The sequence below is a fragment of the Rhinatrema bivittatum genome, chromosome 1, assembly GCF_901001135.1.
Source record: "Rhinatrema bivittatum chromosome 1, aRhiBiv1.1, whole genome shotgun sequence".
NCBI lineage: Eukaryota > Metazoa > Chordata > Amphibia > Gymnophiona > Rhinatrematidae > Rhinatrema > Rhinatrema bivittatum.
In genome coordinates this window covers 457,765,904-457,784,927 of record NC_042615.1, presented here as the reverse complement: position 1 = coordinate 457,784,927, position 19,024 = coordinate 457,765,904, and the positions used below count along the sequence as shown (strand labels likewise).

Here is a 19,024-nt window from a genome sequence, read left to right as displayed (position 1 = left end):
CCAAAGAACACAGGAGGCCTCCGTCCCATTCTTAATCTGTGACCCTTGAACAGATTTCTCAAGAAATAAGGGTTTAAGATAGCATCCTTGCGCACCTTGATTCCCCTCTTACAAAGAGGAGACTGGCTTTGCTTCCTCGACCTCAAAGATGCTTATACCCACATCAAGATCCTTCCCAGTCACAGGAGATATCTTCGCTTTGTGATAGGCCGTCAACATTTTCAGTACGGCTTGCTCCCGTTCGATCTGGCCTCCACGCTCTGGGTCGTCACGAAGTGTTTGGCCATAGTGGGTGCCTATCTTCGCCAGCTGGGAATTCAGGTCTTTCCATACTTGCACGACTGGCTGATCAAGAGCGGTATGCACACAGGGCAGCGCGGTCTCCATGCTGGACCATTTGGGTGTTGGAATACCTGCGGTTTCTAATCAACTACCCGAAATCCAATCTGTCAGTCGTCAAGGCTGGATTTCATAGAGGCCGTGTTGAAAGGTTGATCCTGCAGCTGTTTGACCTCCCAGAGGAAGTGTCTCGGGTCCTGGTAGCCTCAAGAAGGCCTTCCACGAGGAAGTCTTATTCTTTGAAGTGGAGGAGGTTTACAATCTGGTGTGAGCAGAAGGGCCTCAACCCCCTTCTCCTGTCCGATCCGGGAACTCCTAAATTACCTGCTGCACCTTTTGGAGGCTGGGCTTAAGACCAACGCCTGGGTGCATAGTCGTGTACTACCAGGGGGTGGATAGGTCACCCATCTTGGTGCAACCCCTTGTAGGGCAGTTCATGCATGATTTGCTTCAACTGCAGCCTCCCCTAAGGGACCCTGCAGGATCCTGGGACCTAAATATAGTGTTGGCCAGGTTGATGATGCCGCCCTTTGCGCCACTGCGCTCCTCTGCTTTCAAGCATTTGACCTGGAAGGTTGTATTCCTGATAGAGGTCATGTCGGCACTCAGGGTCAGTGAGCTGCATGCCCTGGTGACTTATCCACCCTACACAAGGTTCTTCCATGACCAGATGGTCCTGTGCACGCACCCTAAGTTCCTGCCGAAGGTTGTTACTGAATTTTACCTTAACCAGTCCATTGTCCTGCCCACTTTTTTCCTCAGGCCTCATTCCAACCCAGGGGAAAGGGCGCTGCACGCACTGGATTGTAAGAGGGCCTTGGCCTATCTGGACTGGCAGCAGGCCATTGGCAATCCGCCCATCTGTCTCTTATGACTCCAACAGGCTGGGTAGAGCTGTTGCTAAACAGACTCTTTCTATCTGGCTAGCTGAATGCATCGTCTTCTGCTATGACCAGGAGGGATTGCAACTGGGGGGGCCATGTCACGGCTCATTCTGTTAGGGCCATGGTCGCTACTGTGGCCCCATCTGCGTGTAGTTCCTATGGGGGAGATCTGCAAGGCTGCGATGTGGAGTTCTCTCCACGTCTTCGCGGCTCATTATTGTCTGGACAAGGACAGCCGTCATGATTGCAGATTCGGCCAGTCTGTCCTCAGGAATCTTTTTCAGCTGTGAATCCAACTTTTCCCCACCTATGGCCCTATTTTGTGTTTAGACTGTTCCTGATGTTACCAACAGCACTTCTGTTGTTGTGCCCGTTGGCACCTAGTTTTGTGTCTGTTGATCCCATTGGTCTCTGGTCCCGTCTGTAGCTTGAGATTCACCCATATGTGAGGACTACCATCCTACTTGACTTGGAGAAAATGAAGATGCTAACCTATATCAGGTGTTCTCCTAGGACAGCAGGATGTTAGTCTTCAGGAAAACCACCCGCCACTCCGCAGAGTTGGATTCTCCTGGTATGTTTTCTTTTTTCATGATCTACTTAAGAGACTGAAGAGAGAGACCCCGCGTGGATAGTGGCATGCTGAGCATGCTCAGTGTCCCAGTCAAAGTTTCTAGATACTTTAACATAAGTTTTCCGTGCCGGGCTCCATCGGATGATATCACCCACATATGAGGACTAATATCCTGCTGTCCTAGGAGAACATCTGTTACAGGTAAGCAACTTCACTTTCTTTCAGAACTGCTCGATATTTATGTCAAGAGCAGTACTGAAAAAGTACATAATCATAAACCTTATCCTAGAATCTGCTGATAACATCAATACTGTGACTCAATTTGTTTAACAAACTTTTAATTTATAGATAGCTTAATTAAAGAGGATTTGCTTTTTGGTCCAGCAGGGTTTCTAGGTCAATTGTAACCAGTTCTGCATGAGCAATTGTGCCATGAACCTTCATTCACAATGATGGTAGATTTTCCCCTGTTTTATCCCTCTCCTATTTAGTTCGGCAATTGCAGAGAAAACCCAAAGCCAGGCTCCACAAACCCTCTAGGACCCAGTACGCATGCATCCTGTATTTGAACAATAGCTGTTGTTTTTAAATGAAGACTGACTGTCCTCTTCCCATAAGAGCCCCAACTCTGATAACACTGCCGTGCCAGTGGGCCCAAAGGTGTGGAAAATGAACCCAGATCATATACAGCCCTGCTGTTCAGACATGGGGATGACATAGTACAGAGTTTTTTTTACCTATATAGTAGATTAGCTGTCTTATCGTAGGAATTTGCAATGGTTTATCTATAAGATGTACTTTCATTCAGGTTTTTGAGCTGGTATTTTTCCCAGATAACCATCTTTGATGGGTCTTTGTCAAGTAAGGTTTTAGCATTGTTGTAGTTAAAAAAAAAAAAAAAAAAAAAGTGATGTATTTCCATTTGCCTGGTGCTTTATGGGCAGTAGTATCACTCCCTTCTGCATTTAGAAGACGGTTTTCAAAGATTCTTAGCTAGGTAACTGGTTACTAGCTGGATTGCCGTGGGTGAAAATTGTCCCCCTTAGAGCTGCTAAAAGTATGCATGGGCTTTCACAACACGCACACTTTTAGTTAGATTAAAAGGAGGTGTTCATGAAGAAGTATACGATGCATGCACATTTGTATTTTCAAATGTATGCATGGTATTTTGCCTCTGTTCTGCACCCTGCAGAAAGAGAAGGGGCAAAATATACTAACTTTATATCCATGTACCTTGTGGTCAGTTTTCAAAGGGAAATTTCCTGTATTGTCACAGGGACCACTCTTCATGGTATGCTTATTTGGTTATGATGACTTCTATTGCATTTAAATTGTCTTTTGTGGTTTTAATACTATTTGCTGCATATTTTAGCCTGGAAATGGGAATTATTTCACAAAATGAAACGTCAAATGTTTCAGTCAACAACAAAGTAGCTAAACAAATTGGAAAATGTTGTAATGAATTTTTAAACCAGCAAGGACTGCTTGCAGATTATTTAGAGGACATACATTTATTGAAGTGTTTTTCAAGGCTAGCACCTTCTGTGTCACTAGAGGAAGCTCAAGACTTCATTGGCATGTAAGATTTGCTTTTTATCCCTCATTTTTTTCCCGAAGGACAGAAGTATGTAACAGGCAAAATCCCAGATTACATAGTGAAAACTGAGAATTGTATATATATATATTTTTTTTTTTAATTTGTTTTATTATAGACATAGGGAGAGTAATTTTTAAAAGCATTTCAAGGGATAAAATGGTGTTTTAGTGACAGAAATGACCTACGGTGTTATAAAAGTGCCCACCCAATATATGGACTTATTTGCATGTAGTTTGTTCATGCATAAATTTGCTCGGAATGAACAAACATGTTCAGGAGTGGGGGTAGGAAGGCAAAATTGGGGAGGGATTGAAACTTATGTGTATACTTTTACATTTTAAAAAGTATGCATGAAAATTATCCACACATAATAGCAGGTATAATTGTGGGTAGGCAGTTCTGATAGGATAATGCTCAAAGCAGACTTATATATACATAATGGCACTTTGAAAATTGGTGAAATTTATATGTATATTTGGCACCTAATTTAGATGGGCTGTTCTATAAAATTACCCCCAAAAAGGAGATGAATTAGTACAAGTTTTAAATTTATACTAATTCAACACTCTGTGTCTGTTACCATATGTTCATTGTATGAGCGCATATTTTTCTGAGTTCTGTTATGAAACAACTAGCGGAAATGCTCGTAAAAAATGATGGGAAGAAAAGGAGTGTGAATGTGGATACTTTTTTGAGATTGAGCGGCATTTGAAGGTTGACTGGTTAAGATGGTAGTTGTAAGCATGGACGAAGTGGTGATGATAGGTTATATTTATATATGTGTTTGCACTATGTTGCAATTAGCAATTTATTGTGCCAAATTGTGAAAATTAAGAGTGAGATTGGAGAGGGATAGGAGAAAAGTTTATAATGTATTTGTGATAACGTGCGAACTGCCTTTGGCTTTATAAGGGGGCCTGGTGACAGAATAGTCTGGACTCCATCTTTTTTCACCAGAAAATCAGCTTTATTTACAGTACATCAAAACAATAACAGAAAAGTCTGCTTACTTCATCAGTTCTGACTCAAATGTTACAGCGATGGGTCAGTCTTGTAGTAGGAGCTGCCTTCTCCTCATCCCCAGGGCCTGTGTGTTCCCTCCTGGGCTTACTCTCTTATTCCCCTACTTAGGGAAATCTCTAGCATAAGAATTCCCTTCTGGGCTGTGTTTTAAGATTGACCAGGCTAGATGTCTGGTCCTGATCTTTTAAGGGGGCTCCAATATACACTCCTTTTTCACGTAGAAAAACAGCTGAATTAGCCATGCTGCCTGGGTACATCTTCCATGCCACTAGGTGGTGGAGCTCTCTAAGATTAGTAAAGTCTTTCAGCTAGGTGCTCCCTCTTGTATCTTCCCGTGTTTCCCTGAGGCTCCTCAGTCCATTTTTTCCATGCGACTGATCACACGCGGAGCTCTCCTCTCCTGAGAGACATCTTTGTTGTGAGGAAAAAAAAGAAGAAAAACGCCATCAAAAACCACAGGAAAGGGCCATTCCAGCCAGGATGCCTCGACCAGGTTTTAAATTCTGTGCCTGTGGCAAGATTATGTCGGTCCTGATGGCCACAAATCTTGTTATCTCTGCCTAGGTCCGGATCATGACCAGGCAAACTGTGAGGACTGAGGCCGCATGTCCCCAAGAGCGCAGCATCAGAGAGCTGCCAGAATCCAGCAGTTAAAAGCAGGACCATCGGGCTCTTATGCCCCTTCTGAGGCCTCAGCAAGATCCTCCCCAGGCCCAAAGAGAAGAAAAAAGTCCCCCTCTCATAGACGGGCTTCTTCTGTGGACCCTCCCGGGTCAAAACATCCACCTTCAGTGCCCCGTCAAAAATTGACGCAGGGCGCGGGGGATGCATCAGTAGTATCACGGCCGCATGCTACGTTGACGCCATTGACTCACCGGCGCACCGAAGCTCATCGCACTGACTCTCATCCGAAGCATCGATGCACCAACGCATCAGCACACCGAAGCAAAGAAAAAGGTGCATCGCATCCACATCCTGCCGACGCACCATCGACGCGCATGGGTGCAGGTCTGATTCCCCCGACTTTGCTGACGCAGTCGAAGCCTAAGAAACACACAACTGGTCATAAGAGGCCTAGAGATATATCACTTCTACTAGTAGTTGTTTCTGACCGGGATATCTCTCCTCCAAGATTCTCGGGCAGCACATCATCTTCCCCAGATGCACTTTCCGGACTTTCTACAGTCTCTATATGCTGTACAGACTCTGGTCTTCAAGAACTCCTTACTTGTAAGGTTGTCCAACCTCAAGAAAGGGCAACACACACCAAGAGCCCAAATGCAGATACACTCATGGCCACCCTACCACCCGTAGCGGACCTGATGCTTATCCCTTCTACTTCGGGGTTAGCTTCACAAGCTATCTCACAGATCACCACAATATTATCCCAATTTTTACAATCAGTGGAGCAGTCAAATCAGCCACCACTACATATTCCAGCAGTATCACCAGCAGTTCCAGAAGACTCCTCTATTCCAGATCCAGCTCCAAAAGACCAACCACAAAGGCCTTCATTGCCAGTGGAAGATATCCTAGACACGACTTCCTCAACAAGCTTATCAACAGGCTATCCATCAGACCCAGCTGAGGTCCCGCCTAAGCCTGCCTCTCCACCAGAAGACCTTACCTATTCCCAATTCTTGGAAAAGGTAGGTTTAATGCTCTATATAGAAATGAAGGAAATTCCAGATCCACTTCAGGAAATGTTAGGGATCTTGAAAAGTTTTGATAATCCCAGTGAGCCGACAGCACTTCCTCAGCACTCTGTGCTGAATGCAGTGATGGAAAAAGCATGGGATACCCCTCTCTCTACTCCACCGACATCGAGGAAAAATAGACCTTAAATACCGCATGAAGGACTCCTCCTTCTGCTCAGCAGTTCAACTCCCACATAATTCTATAGTGGTTGAATCTGTGATGCAGAAAGCAAGGAAGTCACGGCTACACTCGAACACACCACCAGCTTGAGATACTAGATCTCTGGATGACTTTGCAAAGAAAGCGTTTCAATCCAGTATGCTGAATGCTAAAATTAAAAACCATCAATTTCATAGAACAATATCTGTTTGAGAATTTACAAGCTATAAAGCCGCATTTATAACTGGGATCCCCAGAGGCCAATTTGCCTGCAGAATACCATAATCTAGAAGAAGGTCTCAGACACCTCCTTTGATCAGTTTATGAAGGATTTGAGATTTCCTCAAAAACCTTGGCGAACAGTATAGCAGCAAGGAGGCTCACATGGCTCAGATCCAGTGCCATTAGGGACGACGTACATGATAAGATAGCCAATCTTCCATGCCGTCCTGATAATTTGTTTGGAGATAAATTTACCGAAACGGTAACAAAGCTAAAAGAACAAAAAACAGCAGTTCTATCACTGACATCCTTTCACCAACCTTCATCATCTAGGCGACAATATTCTTCTTACAAAAGATCCAACTACAGAATGTACAAGCCGTACTCGTTCTACAGGCCTCCAACTTATCAACCTTTCAGACAACAACCTTACCAACATCAGGTGCCATGCCAGCACCCCAGAGCCCCTTGCCAGCCCCGTCAACAAACTGACCCTCAACCCTCAAAGACCCAGCAGAGTTTTTAGAAATACTCTTGCCACCGGCTCAGACATCTTTGGTAGGGGGCAGGTTGTCCAGGTTCCTCCCAGCCTGGAGCCACATCACATCCGACCAATGGGTCCTGAACATAATAAAAGAAGGTTACTCTCTCCATTTCACACCCTCCCGACCCTCCTGCACTTTGTTTTTCAGAAACATCAAACAGCACATCGAGGACCTCTCCTTCAGGAAATCAAAATGCTCCTCCAAAACAAGTGCATTTGGAAATTAACTTCCCCACAACTTCATCAAGGGTTCTATTCACAATACTTCCTTATTCCCAAGAAGTCAGGAGGGCTGCATCCAATCTTGGACCTACGCTCAGTCAACAAGTACCTTCACGAAGAGAAATTCAAAATGACTTCTCTCAAGTCTATTATACCCTTCCTTCGACCCAACGATTGGATGTGTACACTGGACTTGAAAGGATGCATATGCCCACATAGCAATGCATCCCAAATCCTGGTGTTACCTCTGTTTCCAGATGGACACCCAACACTTCCAGTACAAAGTTCTTCCATTTGGCCTCTCCTCTGTCCCCAGAGTCTTCATCAAATGTCTAGCAGTAGTGGTGGCACACCTCCATCGATAGGGGGTTCAAATATTTCTTATCTGGACGATTGGCTTCTAGTAGCACCCAACCAGACTCTCTTATGGGACAATCTACTTCGCACTATTTCTTGCCTGGACAATCTAGGTCTACTAATCAACTATGAGAAGTCAAATCTACAGTCAACACAAACCTTACAGTTCATCGGGGCTTATATCGACACCAATCAAGACAAAGCATTCCTGCCACACCCGCAAGCACTAGCTCTCTCCACACTATCTTCAGTTCTGCTTCACAGTACAACTGTTCCGGCCTGCCAAATCCTAACTATTCTAGGACACATGGCAGTATCTATCTATGTAGTCCCACACACACGACTGCACATGCGTCGCTTGCAAAGGGGTCTAAAAAATCAATGAACCCAGTTCCTTCATCTGCTGTCGACTCCCATCACCATAACCATCAGCATGAAAACAGACCTGCAATGGTAGCTACTCCCATCAACATTAACAATGGGATCACATCTACAACTCCCTCGACATCAAATAATACTCACCACAGATGCCTGTCCCAAAGGATGGGGAGCTCACCTAGACCACCTTCAAACTCAGGGACTATGGTCCAATATGGAGATATATCTACACATAAACCTTCTGGAACTTCGAGCGGTATGAAACGCCCTTCGAGCCTTCGAAGAATCCCTGCAAGGGAAAACTGTGATGATTCGCACAGACAACCAAGTCACAATGTTTTACAAAAACAAGGAAGGGAGGGTCAGGTTCTTGGAACCTCTGTAGGGAAACAGTCCAGATCTGGAATGGGCTCACAACAGATCTATCTCCCTACAAGCCACTTACTTACCCGGAATCAGCAATTCCAGAGCAGACAAGCTGAGCAGAATATTTCACCCCCACAAATGGGAACTACATCAAGAAATAGTGCATCACATCTTCTCCACGTAGGGTCTCCCCTGCATTGATCTTTTCGTGCCAGAGCGCAACAGGAAAGTGAGGAAGTTTTGCTAAGTGATTCCAAGCCCACACCGACTAGCTGAGGGACGCGTTCCTCATAAACTGCTCTCTAGGTCTTCTGTATATGTTCCCTCCAATACCACTCATCTCTCGCACAGTCCAAAGATTTATCGAAGATAGGCAGATTTGATTCTCATCACGCCATCGTGGCCAAGACAACCGTAGTACAGATACCTGATACAGTTGTCAATACACAATCCAATTCCCCTAGCAACTGCCCTCAGCTACTTACCCAGGAGAATGGATCACTACTTCATCCACTTCATTCATCACTGCACCTCACGGCATGGAGATTGAAAGGCTTGCTTTCCAGAACTTGAACATCGCTCCTCCTCTTCAAGACATACTAGTCTCCTCCAGAAAACCATTGGCTAGACTCAACTACTAACAAAAGTGGTCACGCTATGCTTCCTGGTGCTCAACTGCAGGTATGAATCCACTCACCTGCCCACCAGAAAGCCTTCTGGCCTACCTCCATCTACTCTACAGCGAAGGCCTAGCCACTGCCTCACTCCGAGTACATTTAAGCGCCATAGCAGCCTACCATAATCCCCCAAATGGGAAACCCATATCATGTTATTCTCTCATATCCAGATTCATGAAAGGGGTCCTATGCTTACGTTCCCCGATAAAGAAACCACCAGTGCCATGGGATATTAACATAGTCCTCGAACAGCTAATGCTATCCCCTTTCAAACCATTGGACACTTGTCATCTCGATACTTTTCATGGAAAGTACTCTTCTTATCTGCCCTCACATCAGCAAGGCGGGTTAGTGAACTACAAGTCTTGGTTCACTACCCTCCTTATCTCAATTTTACCATGACAAAGTGACATTATGCACACACCCAAATTTTCTGCCGAAGGTGGTTTCGGTTTTTCACATTAACCAAACCATCACCTTACCCACTTTTCATCCAAAATCTCATGCCAATGACAATGAGCGAAAACGTCACACCCTGGATTGTAAACGTGCGCTTGCCTATTACAAAAAACACACTCATTCGCCCAACAGAGCCTCACAACTCTTCCTCTCCTTCAACCCAAGCGCACCAGGATGTCCAGTATCAAAAAGAACATTATCCTCCTGGATATCCAACTGTATACAATTCTGCTATCAAAAGCGTTCGGAATAACTAGCTGTGACGCCAAAAGCGCATCAAGTCCATGCCCACCTCCTCAAGGTGCCTCTTGTAGACATCTGTAAAGCAGCAACGTGGTCATCGCTACATACCTTCACATCCCATTACTGTTTGGACAACAGGCTGCAGATGTTGCACGCATGAGGAGGACTATACTACAAAAAAGCACATATTCAACAGAAAAAATGCCTTCATAAGAACTGTCCGCCTCTAATTCCAGTATTGAGCGAAATTAAACAAACCACACTCATATACATATGCTTAATATGACAGCTGGGGACTCCCAGACAGCATGGCTAATTCAGCTGCTTATCTACGTGAAAAAAGCAAGTTTGCTTACCGTAAACTGTGTTTTCCGTAGATACATGAATTAGCCATGCTGACCCTCCCGGCTCCCCGGACAGTTCCATCAAGGCATACTAACTTGCTTTGATATGGACTGAGAAGCCTGAGGCAAACGCGGTAAGATACAAGAGGGAGCACCTAGCTGAAAGACTTTACTAATCTTAGAGAGCTCCGCCACCTAGTGGCATGGAAAATGTACCCAGACAGCACGGCTAATTCATCTGCTATCTATGGAAAACACCGTTTAGGGTAAGCAAACTTGCTTTTACAGTATTGTTATGGATAATGTGAAGGACAAGTACTAGGTGTGCATGTGGAGACTGTATGGTGTTGAGGTTTGTGGATGTAGGAAACTGGAAGAAGCGATATCCACCTCTGGTATTAAAAACCTTCATAATCCCCCCCCCCCGAACAGAGTCTATAACCCCACCCCTCGCTAATTTATCCCTCACCATCCCTCTTCCTCAAATCCTACATTAACATACTTAGTCTATATCTCTTACAATACATTTTCAATTTCCTTAGGTTGATCTCCCCAATCACCCCACATAGCATCTTCTGTATCAACATTGTATTATTGTATTACTGAATGCATATTGTACTGTACATTTTATTGCATTATTGTATGTATATCCTCGATTCTTATCTAGTTGTATATGTATTTGTATATCCTCTGTTGTATATCTATATCCTCTATATTTATCAAGTATGTATATACACTATTGTATTCAAGTTCTGTTGACATCCCCCTCCAAGCTACCATGCACCCTGTTCCATGTACTGCGTTTAAGTTCCTTGTAAACCGATATGATGTTCCTATGAATACCAGTCTATAAAAGCTTTTAAATAAATAAATAAATAAATAAGGTCTTTGTGATTAGGATTTTGTGATACATGGGAGTGTGTAGCTAGTGAGGAGGTTGTGATTATTATGTTTTTTGTAAAATAGATATGAGATGGCGTAGTACATACAATTGATTTTAGAATTGTGAAGTTAGGATTTCTTCATATATAAAACATTGTTGGCAAATATATTGTAGTGGGCATTTTGTATATGTATGGGGAAGAGGTATATAGTTTTAAGGGTGCGTGAGGGTGATAGGAGTGGGTGATGAGAGTGGTGTATTGGTGGGTTGTAAGTAAGGGATGGTGTGTACATGTTAGTGAGTGTGTGCTTGGATTGTGTGTGAGTGGGCAGGGCATTTATAAATGCATGGGGTTGGTATGAGTGATTGGGTGGAGTGTGTGTGAGCAGGTGAGTTGTCTGTCAAGCAGTGATTGGGCAGGGTGTATGTCTTACTGAGTTAGTGTGGTTTGTATGCAAATTAATATATAACTGGTTAGGTGTATGACGGGAGGAGTAAATGACTGGGCGTGTATGTGGGTTGCTTGTGTGAGTGCAGTCTCAACTACCCCGATGGTCTGTCCCTTCCCCCTTATCCATCACATCTTTCCTTCCTTTCTCCAGTCTTATCCTAATCCTAATCCTACCCATCTCCTTTTCTTTCTCCCTCCCGCTCTCTCCATCCTCATCTTGTTTGGTAGTTTGGCCTTGACTGATGGGGCTTGACCTACCTATACAAGTCTCCCAGCGGCACCCTCTTTGTGACTCATGGCGTTCGGTCTCCCAGCTGTGCTGCACAGCTACCACCCTGCTTCCAAATAGCATTTCCTTGTTGATTTTCAGGGTTTGGGCTCCTCGCTATGCCACTCTTTGCTTCAGGTACTTAATGTACTGAAGTTGTGGACAGAGTGTAGTGTGCATATGCGCTGCCCATCCCACCACCAAAAATACCAGTCGTGTAAACAACTGCCTTTTATTATAGAGGAGGATTATTGATAGACTGATTCATTGATTCATATAGCATGGAAGGCTGTGCAGTGGAGACCATATCTTGAAAATTGGTGACACAGACCTGACTGGAATGAGCAGTGAGCAGGTGGCACAAGTATTGCGGCAATGTGGAAATCGAGTAAAGTTGGTGATTGCAAGAGGTCCTGTACAGGAGCCTGCTATAGGAGTCCCAGCAGGTACTCCAACACCAAATCCTCTTCCATCTTGGCCAGAAAAACAGGTAAATCCAAATTAAATGCACATGACTATTTTTTTTCACTTATTTTTAGACTGATCTGCGTAGCTTCTTGCCTAACTCCTTTGTTCTATCTGTGAGTCCTTATGAATAGCAGTGATTTTTCATTTTTCTCACTTACACTATCCATACAAAATGCAGTTGTGATCATTAACAACTCTAATTTTTTTTCCTGAGCTATATCGAAATCTGCTTTATGGTAAACCCTTTAGGTCATGGATAGGCAACTCCAGTCCTTGAGTGCCACAAATCGGTTTGCATGTACCATCTCCATTGCAAGCAATTGCATCTTGTGCATATTCATTGTGGATGTTCAGAAAACCTGACCAACTTGTGGCACTTGAGGATCAGAGCTGCCTACCCCTGCTTTAATTATTACTGCTTACCATAAAGCTTAGGAATGTGAGTGTATGAGCTGGAATAAACCTTATTGAGAAGGGGAGCAAAACCTTCATGACGAGGCATGTCCTTACCTTAATGTTTTCAAGCAGTTGTTCATTCTGGCCAAAAAAGATTTTACTATTAAGTTTATATTGTTTCCAACTTCAGCATTTACTTTAAATTGGAAACAAGGGGTGAAATATGAAATACTTCATTGTTCTTTTTTTCCTCTAACTTATGACAAGAGTACAGGATATCAGTGCCTGTAAAGGCAAGTTTTCATACCGTGAGTCCACAGAGCAGTGGTTCTTATCTCAGTCCTTAGAAGCACCCTTGCTGGTTTTCAGCTATCTATAATGAATGTGCAACATGTATGTTTGTATTTGCTAGAGACATGTATTCTTTGCAAATATATCTTTTGCATGTACTTTGCAGATATCCAGAAAACCAGATGAACTAGGGTGCACTGAAAGATTGGTTGTAAATCACTGCTATTAAGAGTGTTCTTGGACACTGGAAGATATGTATGTATTTAAAGCAGTAACACTAGCTACAGTGGATTCTTCCAAACATTAGCTTGATTGTTTATTTGATTCTGCAACTTTCTCTGTGGGCTTCTTCCTAATCTTTTCTTTACTTTTTTATCTAAATATATTTTTTTTCTTTCTGATATGAAACGTTACCTTATTTTTTTCTTTCAAATAGGTTTAAAAGATTGAGAAAAGTCTAAAGCAGGGCTTCCCAACCTGATCAGCTTCAAAACATTTCACAGACCACAACATACATCTGTAATTTTTGCATGCCATAACAAAAGAAAGAATGAGATGCATTCCTGAATCTCTCATAATGTATAAAACTTTGATCTAAACTGAATATATAGGGAGGACAATTTCCAAAACTATTTAAAAATTGCCCTCATAATTGAAGGTTGAGGTCATTCTCCCTTCCAGTCCAGCTGCAATGGGAAAGGGAAGGAAGTTAAAAAAATGTTCCAGTTTGGCAACTTGGAACAATTTGGCAGCAAATCATCCCTGTTCTAAGATGGTAGTCCTCACATGTGGGTGACATCATCCAATGGAGCCCGGCACGGAAAACTTTTGTCAAAGTTTCTAGAAGCTTTGACTGGCAGACTGAGCATACCCAGCCTGATACTATACGCGTGTCCACGCGAGGTCCCCTTTCAGTCTCTTCTTTTCCACGGTGTAGTTGCCTCGCGGTCATGGAGCTCCACGTTTTTTCCTATTTTCCTCAAAAAATTCGGATTTCTGTACCACTCCTTATTGGGTCCTCCTTCGCGGTCGGTGCCCCCTCGGTGTGGTAGATTTTTCTTTACAATTTTTTCCAACTTTGTGATTGATTCAAGATTCTTACCTCAAGGTGACCGCTGGACATCAACTGCATGCCGGGTTTTTTGTCATTAATCAATAAACAAGATATCACCTCTCTTTAGCTAATTATACCCAATTATTATTTTTTCAAAAATACTTTAATGGGAAAAAACTCTCCGACTTGTTCAATAACTTTCAATCTCTCATAATTGAGAGCAATGTTTCTCACACGACTATCTTTTACCAAAAAGTTTTTTAGGAAAGAAGAGGAAGGTTTCATGCAATCTCCTTATATCACCACATCCAGCAGTGTGTAGTAGTTTAATCATAAACCAACCTCCTCCAACCTGTTAACTTACTTTTTTTTTGTATTTTTTTCAGTGTGTTGATATCGTGACTCTAAAAACTTGAGCAAACAGAATGTTAGGAATTATTAGGAAAGGAATGGTGAATAAAACGGAAAATGTCATAATGCCTCTGTATCGCACACTTTGAGTACTGTGTACAATTCTGGTCACAGCACCTCAGTTAACTCCTGGGACGGGGTTTTGACTGGATCGCAGGGGACATAGCCTGGTTGCATGTACCCGGGACGATGGACCTGCCAGTCGGGGAAAGGCTTCGGTTCTTTGCCAACCAATAGCCCAGGGTAACCTCAGACTAGTGGGTGCTTTCCATTGTACGCGAGAAGTACAAATTGAACCTGTTGGGTATCCCGCCAAATTAGCCCCCCCCCACCCCCGAGCCCATTCTGGGGCCTGGTAGCAAATCAGGAAGTATTAGTATAGGAGCACTCTTCATTCATAATGGCCAGAGAGGTCAAACCCATTCCACCAGGATAGAGAGGGCAGGGATTTTACTCTCTGTACTTCCTGATACAAAAGTATCCCATTCTAGACCTAAGGTCCTTGAACAAATTTATAAAAAGATGGTTTCCCTGGGCACCCTGAGCCCCTTCTTGCAGAAAGGGAATTGGCTAAGCTCCTTGGATCTATCATATCAAGATCTTCCCAAGTCACAGGAAGTATCTCTGAAGTGTGGTAGGAAAATAGCACTTCCAGTATCGCGTTCTGCCATTTGGGCTTGTGTCAGTCCCAATTGTCTTTACAAAATGTCTAGCCATGGTGGCAGCATGCCTTCACAGGCTGGGAGTTCATGATTTCCCGTACCTGGGCGATTGGCTGGTCAGGAGCACCTCTCGGTCTGGGGCCGACGAGTTCATGTGCTCGATCATCCAGGTACTGGAGACAATAGGGTTTGTTATCAACTACCCCAAGTCCCATCTCAGCCCATAATCACAATTGGATTTCATTGGAGTCCTGCTAGACTTGGCTCAGGCCAAGACCTTCCTACCTCGACAAGGGCCATCAACCTGATGACCATCACGGTGGGGATTCAATAGAGCCAGCAGACATCAGCTTGGCACATGTTGAGGCTGTTGGGCCATATGACCACAACAATTCATGTCACTCCCTTGTCACATTTACACATGCGAAAAGCCCAATGGACCCTGAGGTTACAGTGGCATCAGGCCATGCAGAACCTCTAGGATTGCATCTGAGTCACTTTGTCTTTCTGGGACTATTTGTCCTGTTGCGAAATTTCAAATCTGGAAAGGGGGGTGTTCTTCCAAACTCCTACAATCCAAATTGTCCTGACTTCGGATGCATCCACCCTTGGCTGGGGAGCTCATGTAGATAGCACTCGGGGCCTGTAGTCTACCCAGGAATGTCTCTGTCAAATCAATTTCCTGGAGCTCTGGGCGATCAGGTATGTGCTGTAGGCTTTCAGAGTTCAGCTGTCCAACAAAATTGTTCTGATGCAGACCAACAACCAAGTGGCAACGTATGTCGGCAAGCAGGGAGGTATGGGATTGTACCTTCTATGTCAGGAAGTGGTCCAGATCTGGTTGTAGGCACTTTCCCATGGGATGGTGCTCAGGGCCATGTAACCTGGCCGGAACAGAAAATGTAATTCCGGATAGACTGAGTCATGTCTCCAGAACCCACAGCTGATCTATGGACCAAGAGGTCACAAATCAGATCTTCTGCATCTGGGGAAGCCTGAATGTGGATCTCTTCACAGCGCCTTGAAACAGGAAGGTTCCTCATTTCTGCTCCCTGTACGGGACATGCAGAAAACCAGCCTCAGACACTTTTGCCCGCTATTGAAGGGCGATGGTCTCTTGTTTGCGAATCCTCCAACTCCACTGGTAGCGAAGATTTTCTTGAAGTTTCACGAGGACAAAGGGACAGTCATCTTCATAGCTTCTCATTAGCTGAGAGAACGCTGATTTCCATTCCTCAGGGAGATGACCATCTGGAAACCGATCAGGCTGGGGACTTCCTCAGATCTCACCACCCAGGATCGAGGCAGCCTGGATGTTGAAAGGTTGATACTACAGCTGCTCAACCTTTCGGAGGATGTTTCTCTTATCCTAGTGGCTTACAGAAAGCCTTCCTCTAGAAAGTCCTACAGTCTGAAGTAGAGGAGGCTTTTCCGTGCTGTATGAGCAGAAGGCCCTAGATTCTTTCTCTTGCTCCACACAAAAGCTGTTTGATTACCTTCTACAGCTATCGGAAGCTGGCTTGAAGACCAACTCCATTAGAATTCATCTAAGTGCAATTGGCATATACCACTGTGGTGTAGATAGTATGCCCATGTCTGTACAGCCTATAGTTGTACGTTTCATGAGGAGCCTGCTTCAGTTGAAACTTCCCCTAAGGCTTTCCCCTGTATCTTAGGACCTCGGCGTTGAGCTGCTGCACTCCTGTGGCCTGAAGTACTTGATGTGGAAGGTCATATTTTTGGTGGCGGTCACTTCCGCATGCAGTGAGCTCTAGGCCTTAGTGACTTATCTACCTTATTCTAAGTTTTTTCATGACAGGGTGGTCTTACGTACACACTTCCATCTTAACTAGTCCATCATCCTGTTAATATTCTTTCCCAGGCCCCATTCACATGAAGGTGAAGAAGCCCTGCACAGTTTGGACCACAAAAGAGCCTTAGCCTTCTATCTGGAGTGGGCAGAAGCCCATAGATAGTCCCCTCAAATTTTTGTTTCTTTTGATTGTTGGGTATCAACATTGGCAAACAGATGCTTTCGAATTGGCTAGCAGACTGCATCTCCTTTTGTTACGCCCAGGTGGGACTGCATCTTGGGAGTCATGTCGAGGCTCACTCTGTTAGTGGCATGGCAGCGTCGGAGGCCCACTTGCGAGCATTTCCCATGGAGGAGATCTGCAGAGCTGCAATGTGGAGTTCTCGCCACAAATTCATATCGCATTATTGTTTGGATAGAGATGGCCAATGCGACAGCAGGTTTGGCCAGTTTGAACCTTCAGAACTTGTTTAAGGTGTAGAACCAAACTCTGTTCCTGCCTAGGGCCTGTTGTGTTTATTCAGACTGCCCCCCTACTCATTACCAATAAAACTGGTTGTTGTGGCCTTTGGCACTTATTTTGGTGTTCTGTTGGTCCCCTTTTATGTTGGGGGCAGCCTGTGGCTAGAGATTCACCCATGTGTGAGGACTGCTATCTTGATTATCCTCTGAGAAAGCAGAGTTGCTTACCTGTAACAGGCATTCTCTGAGGATAGCAGTATGTCCTCATGAAACCTGCCTGCCACCCCTCAGAGTTGAGTTTCCACTGCTTGGATTTTCTCCTTTATTATTTTATTCTCTTGAATTTTATGATATAAGGGGATGAGCATGCTCAATGAGGCTCAATCAAAGTTTCATAAACTTTGACATACGTTTTCCGTTTCGGGCTCCATCTGATGATATTACTCATGTGTGAGGACTGACATCATGCCATCCTCAGAGAGCACCTGTTACAGGTAAGCAACTCTGCTTTAGCCTCCATTTCTTCCTTCATTTCTTCTCCACTCATACTATTAATCGCAGTCCCATTTCCTCCTTTCTTCCTTTGAGCCATTCTGTATACTTTTTTGGTACAACTCTCCTTTCTTCTCTCTGTCAGATCAGTGGCAGAGTGTGTGGCATTAGTAGTGAAACGTTGCTCACCGTCATGATAGTCCAACTTTGCTTTCCTCATTGTGCTGCAAAGGTTCTGACACCCATTATCTGGCTCTTCTCGTCTCCCGAAGTGCAGCAGTGTGGGGCTTGTGATTCTCAAGGGCTATAGTCTGTCCCTCTCTTCTTCACCATCACCTCCAGTGCAGTTTGAGGCTTCTAATATGTGCAAGCAGCCCTTCTCTGCCCTGTTCCTCCTGGTCTATAGCAATATGGGGTGATGTTTTTTTTGGGGGGGGTCATAATAAGCGCCACTCTCACTCTCCTGGCCCCTAATCACAGATAGCAGATTCTCACTCATTTTTTCCCTAGCTAAACTTTCTTGCATCCCTTCTGGCGGAACCTCTGGGATGCTCTCGTGGAGCCCTGGGATTCCAGGGGCCCCAGGTTGGGAACCACTGTTCTAAAGCATCTACAATATGAAATCATTGATGCTTTATGATAAATGAACATATGCTCTTAGTGGTGCTTTTCATGACTGGAGTTTTGTACATTAAGTCACACTAGTTTAAGTCTAATAGAACCTCTCATTTTCTGCTCTGCTTGCCTGAATTTGCATGAGAGAATTCTTAGGGCCAGTTTATTAACTTTTAAGGTTAATGACCTTTGAAGACGTCAACTAAAGATGCAGCTTATCATTTTTTTTTTTTTAAGAATAAGTATTCCTTTTAATTATAGCTTGGTAATTTCTTCTCATCATGAAAAATTTCACAAACTGATGTGACTGCTAAACCTGTGATCACTGTCGCAGTCTTGAGGAATGCATGCTATGCGATGCTTCCTCAGTAATGTTCTTTACAATCAGATACGGTATCTGAGAAGAACAATTCATTAGCACTGCTGAATGTCTTCATGTAGAAACCCTAGTCGCTCTAAATATTTTACCTTGTGATCTTCATAGGTGGAGGCTTCTGTTCCTAAAGTTGTGGACAGTGACACGTTTGATGTGGAGCTGACTAAAAATGCCCAGGGTTTAGGAATAACTATTGCTGGATATATTGGAGACAAGAACTCAGGTAATGTAATTTAAAAACAATAATAATCTAAAAGCTTTAATTTTCTATATTTTTAATATTTATGTAACATAAA

General features: G+C 43.9%; 1 protein-coding gene across 5 annotated transcripts in view; it reads left to right on the top strand.

The window, feature by feature from the left end:
* MPDZ (multiple PDZ domain crumbs cell polarity complex component) overlaps window positions 1–19,024 on the top strand; it is a 662,189-nt gene that overhangs the window by 133,170 nt on the left and 509,995 nt on the right. For all 5 annotated transcript variants that reach the window (XM_029605550.1, XM_029605570.1, XM_029605559.1 and 2 more), the window contains exons 8-9: window positions 11,969–12,178; window positions 18,837–18,951. In XM_029605550.1, coding sequence (XP_029461410.1) covers window positions 11,969–12,178; window positions 18,837–18,951 — 325 coding nt within the window. The remainder of the gene's footprint in view (window positions 1–11,968; window positions 12,179–18,836; window positions 18,952–19,024) is intronic.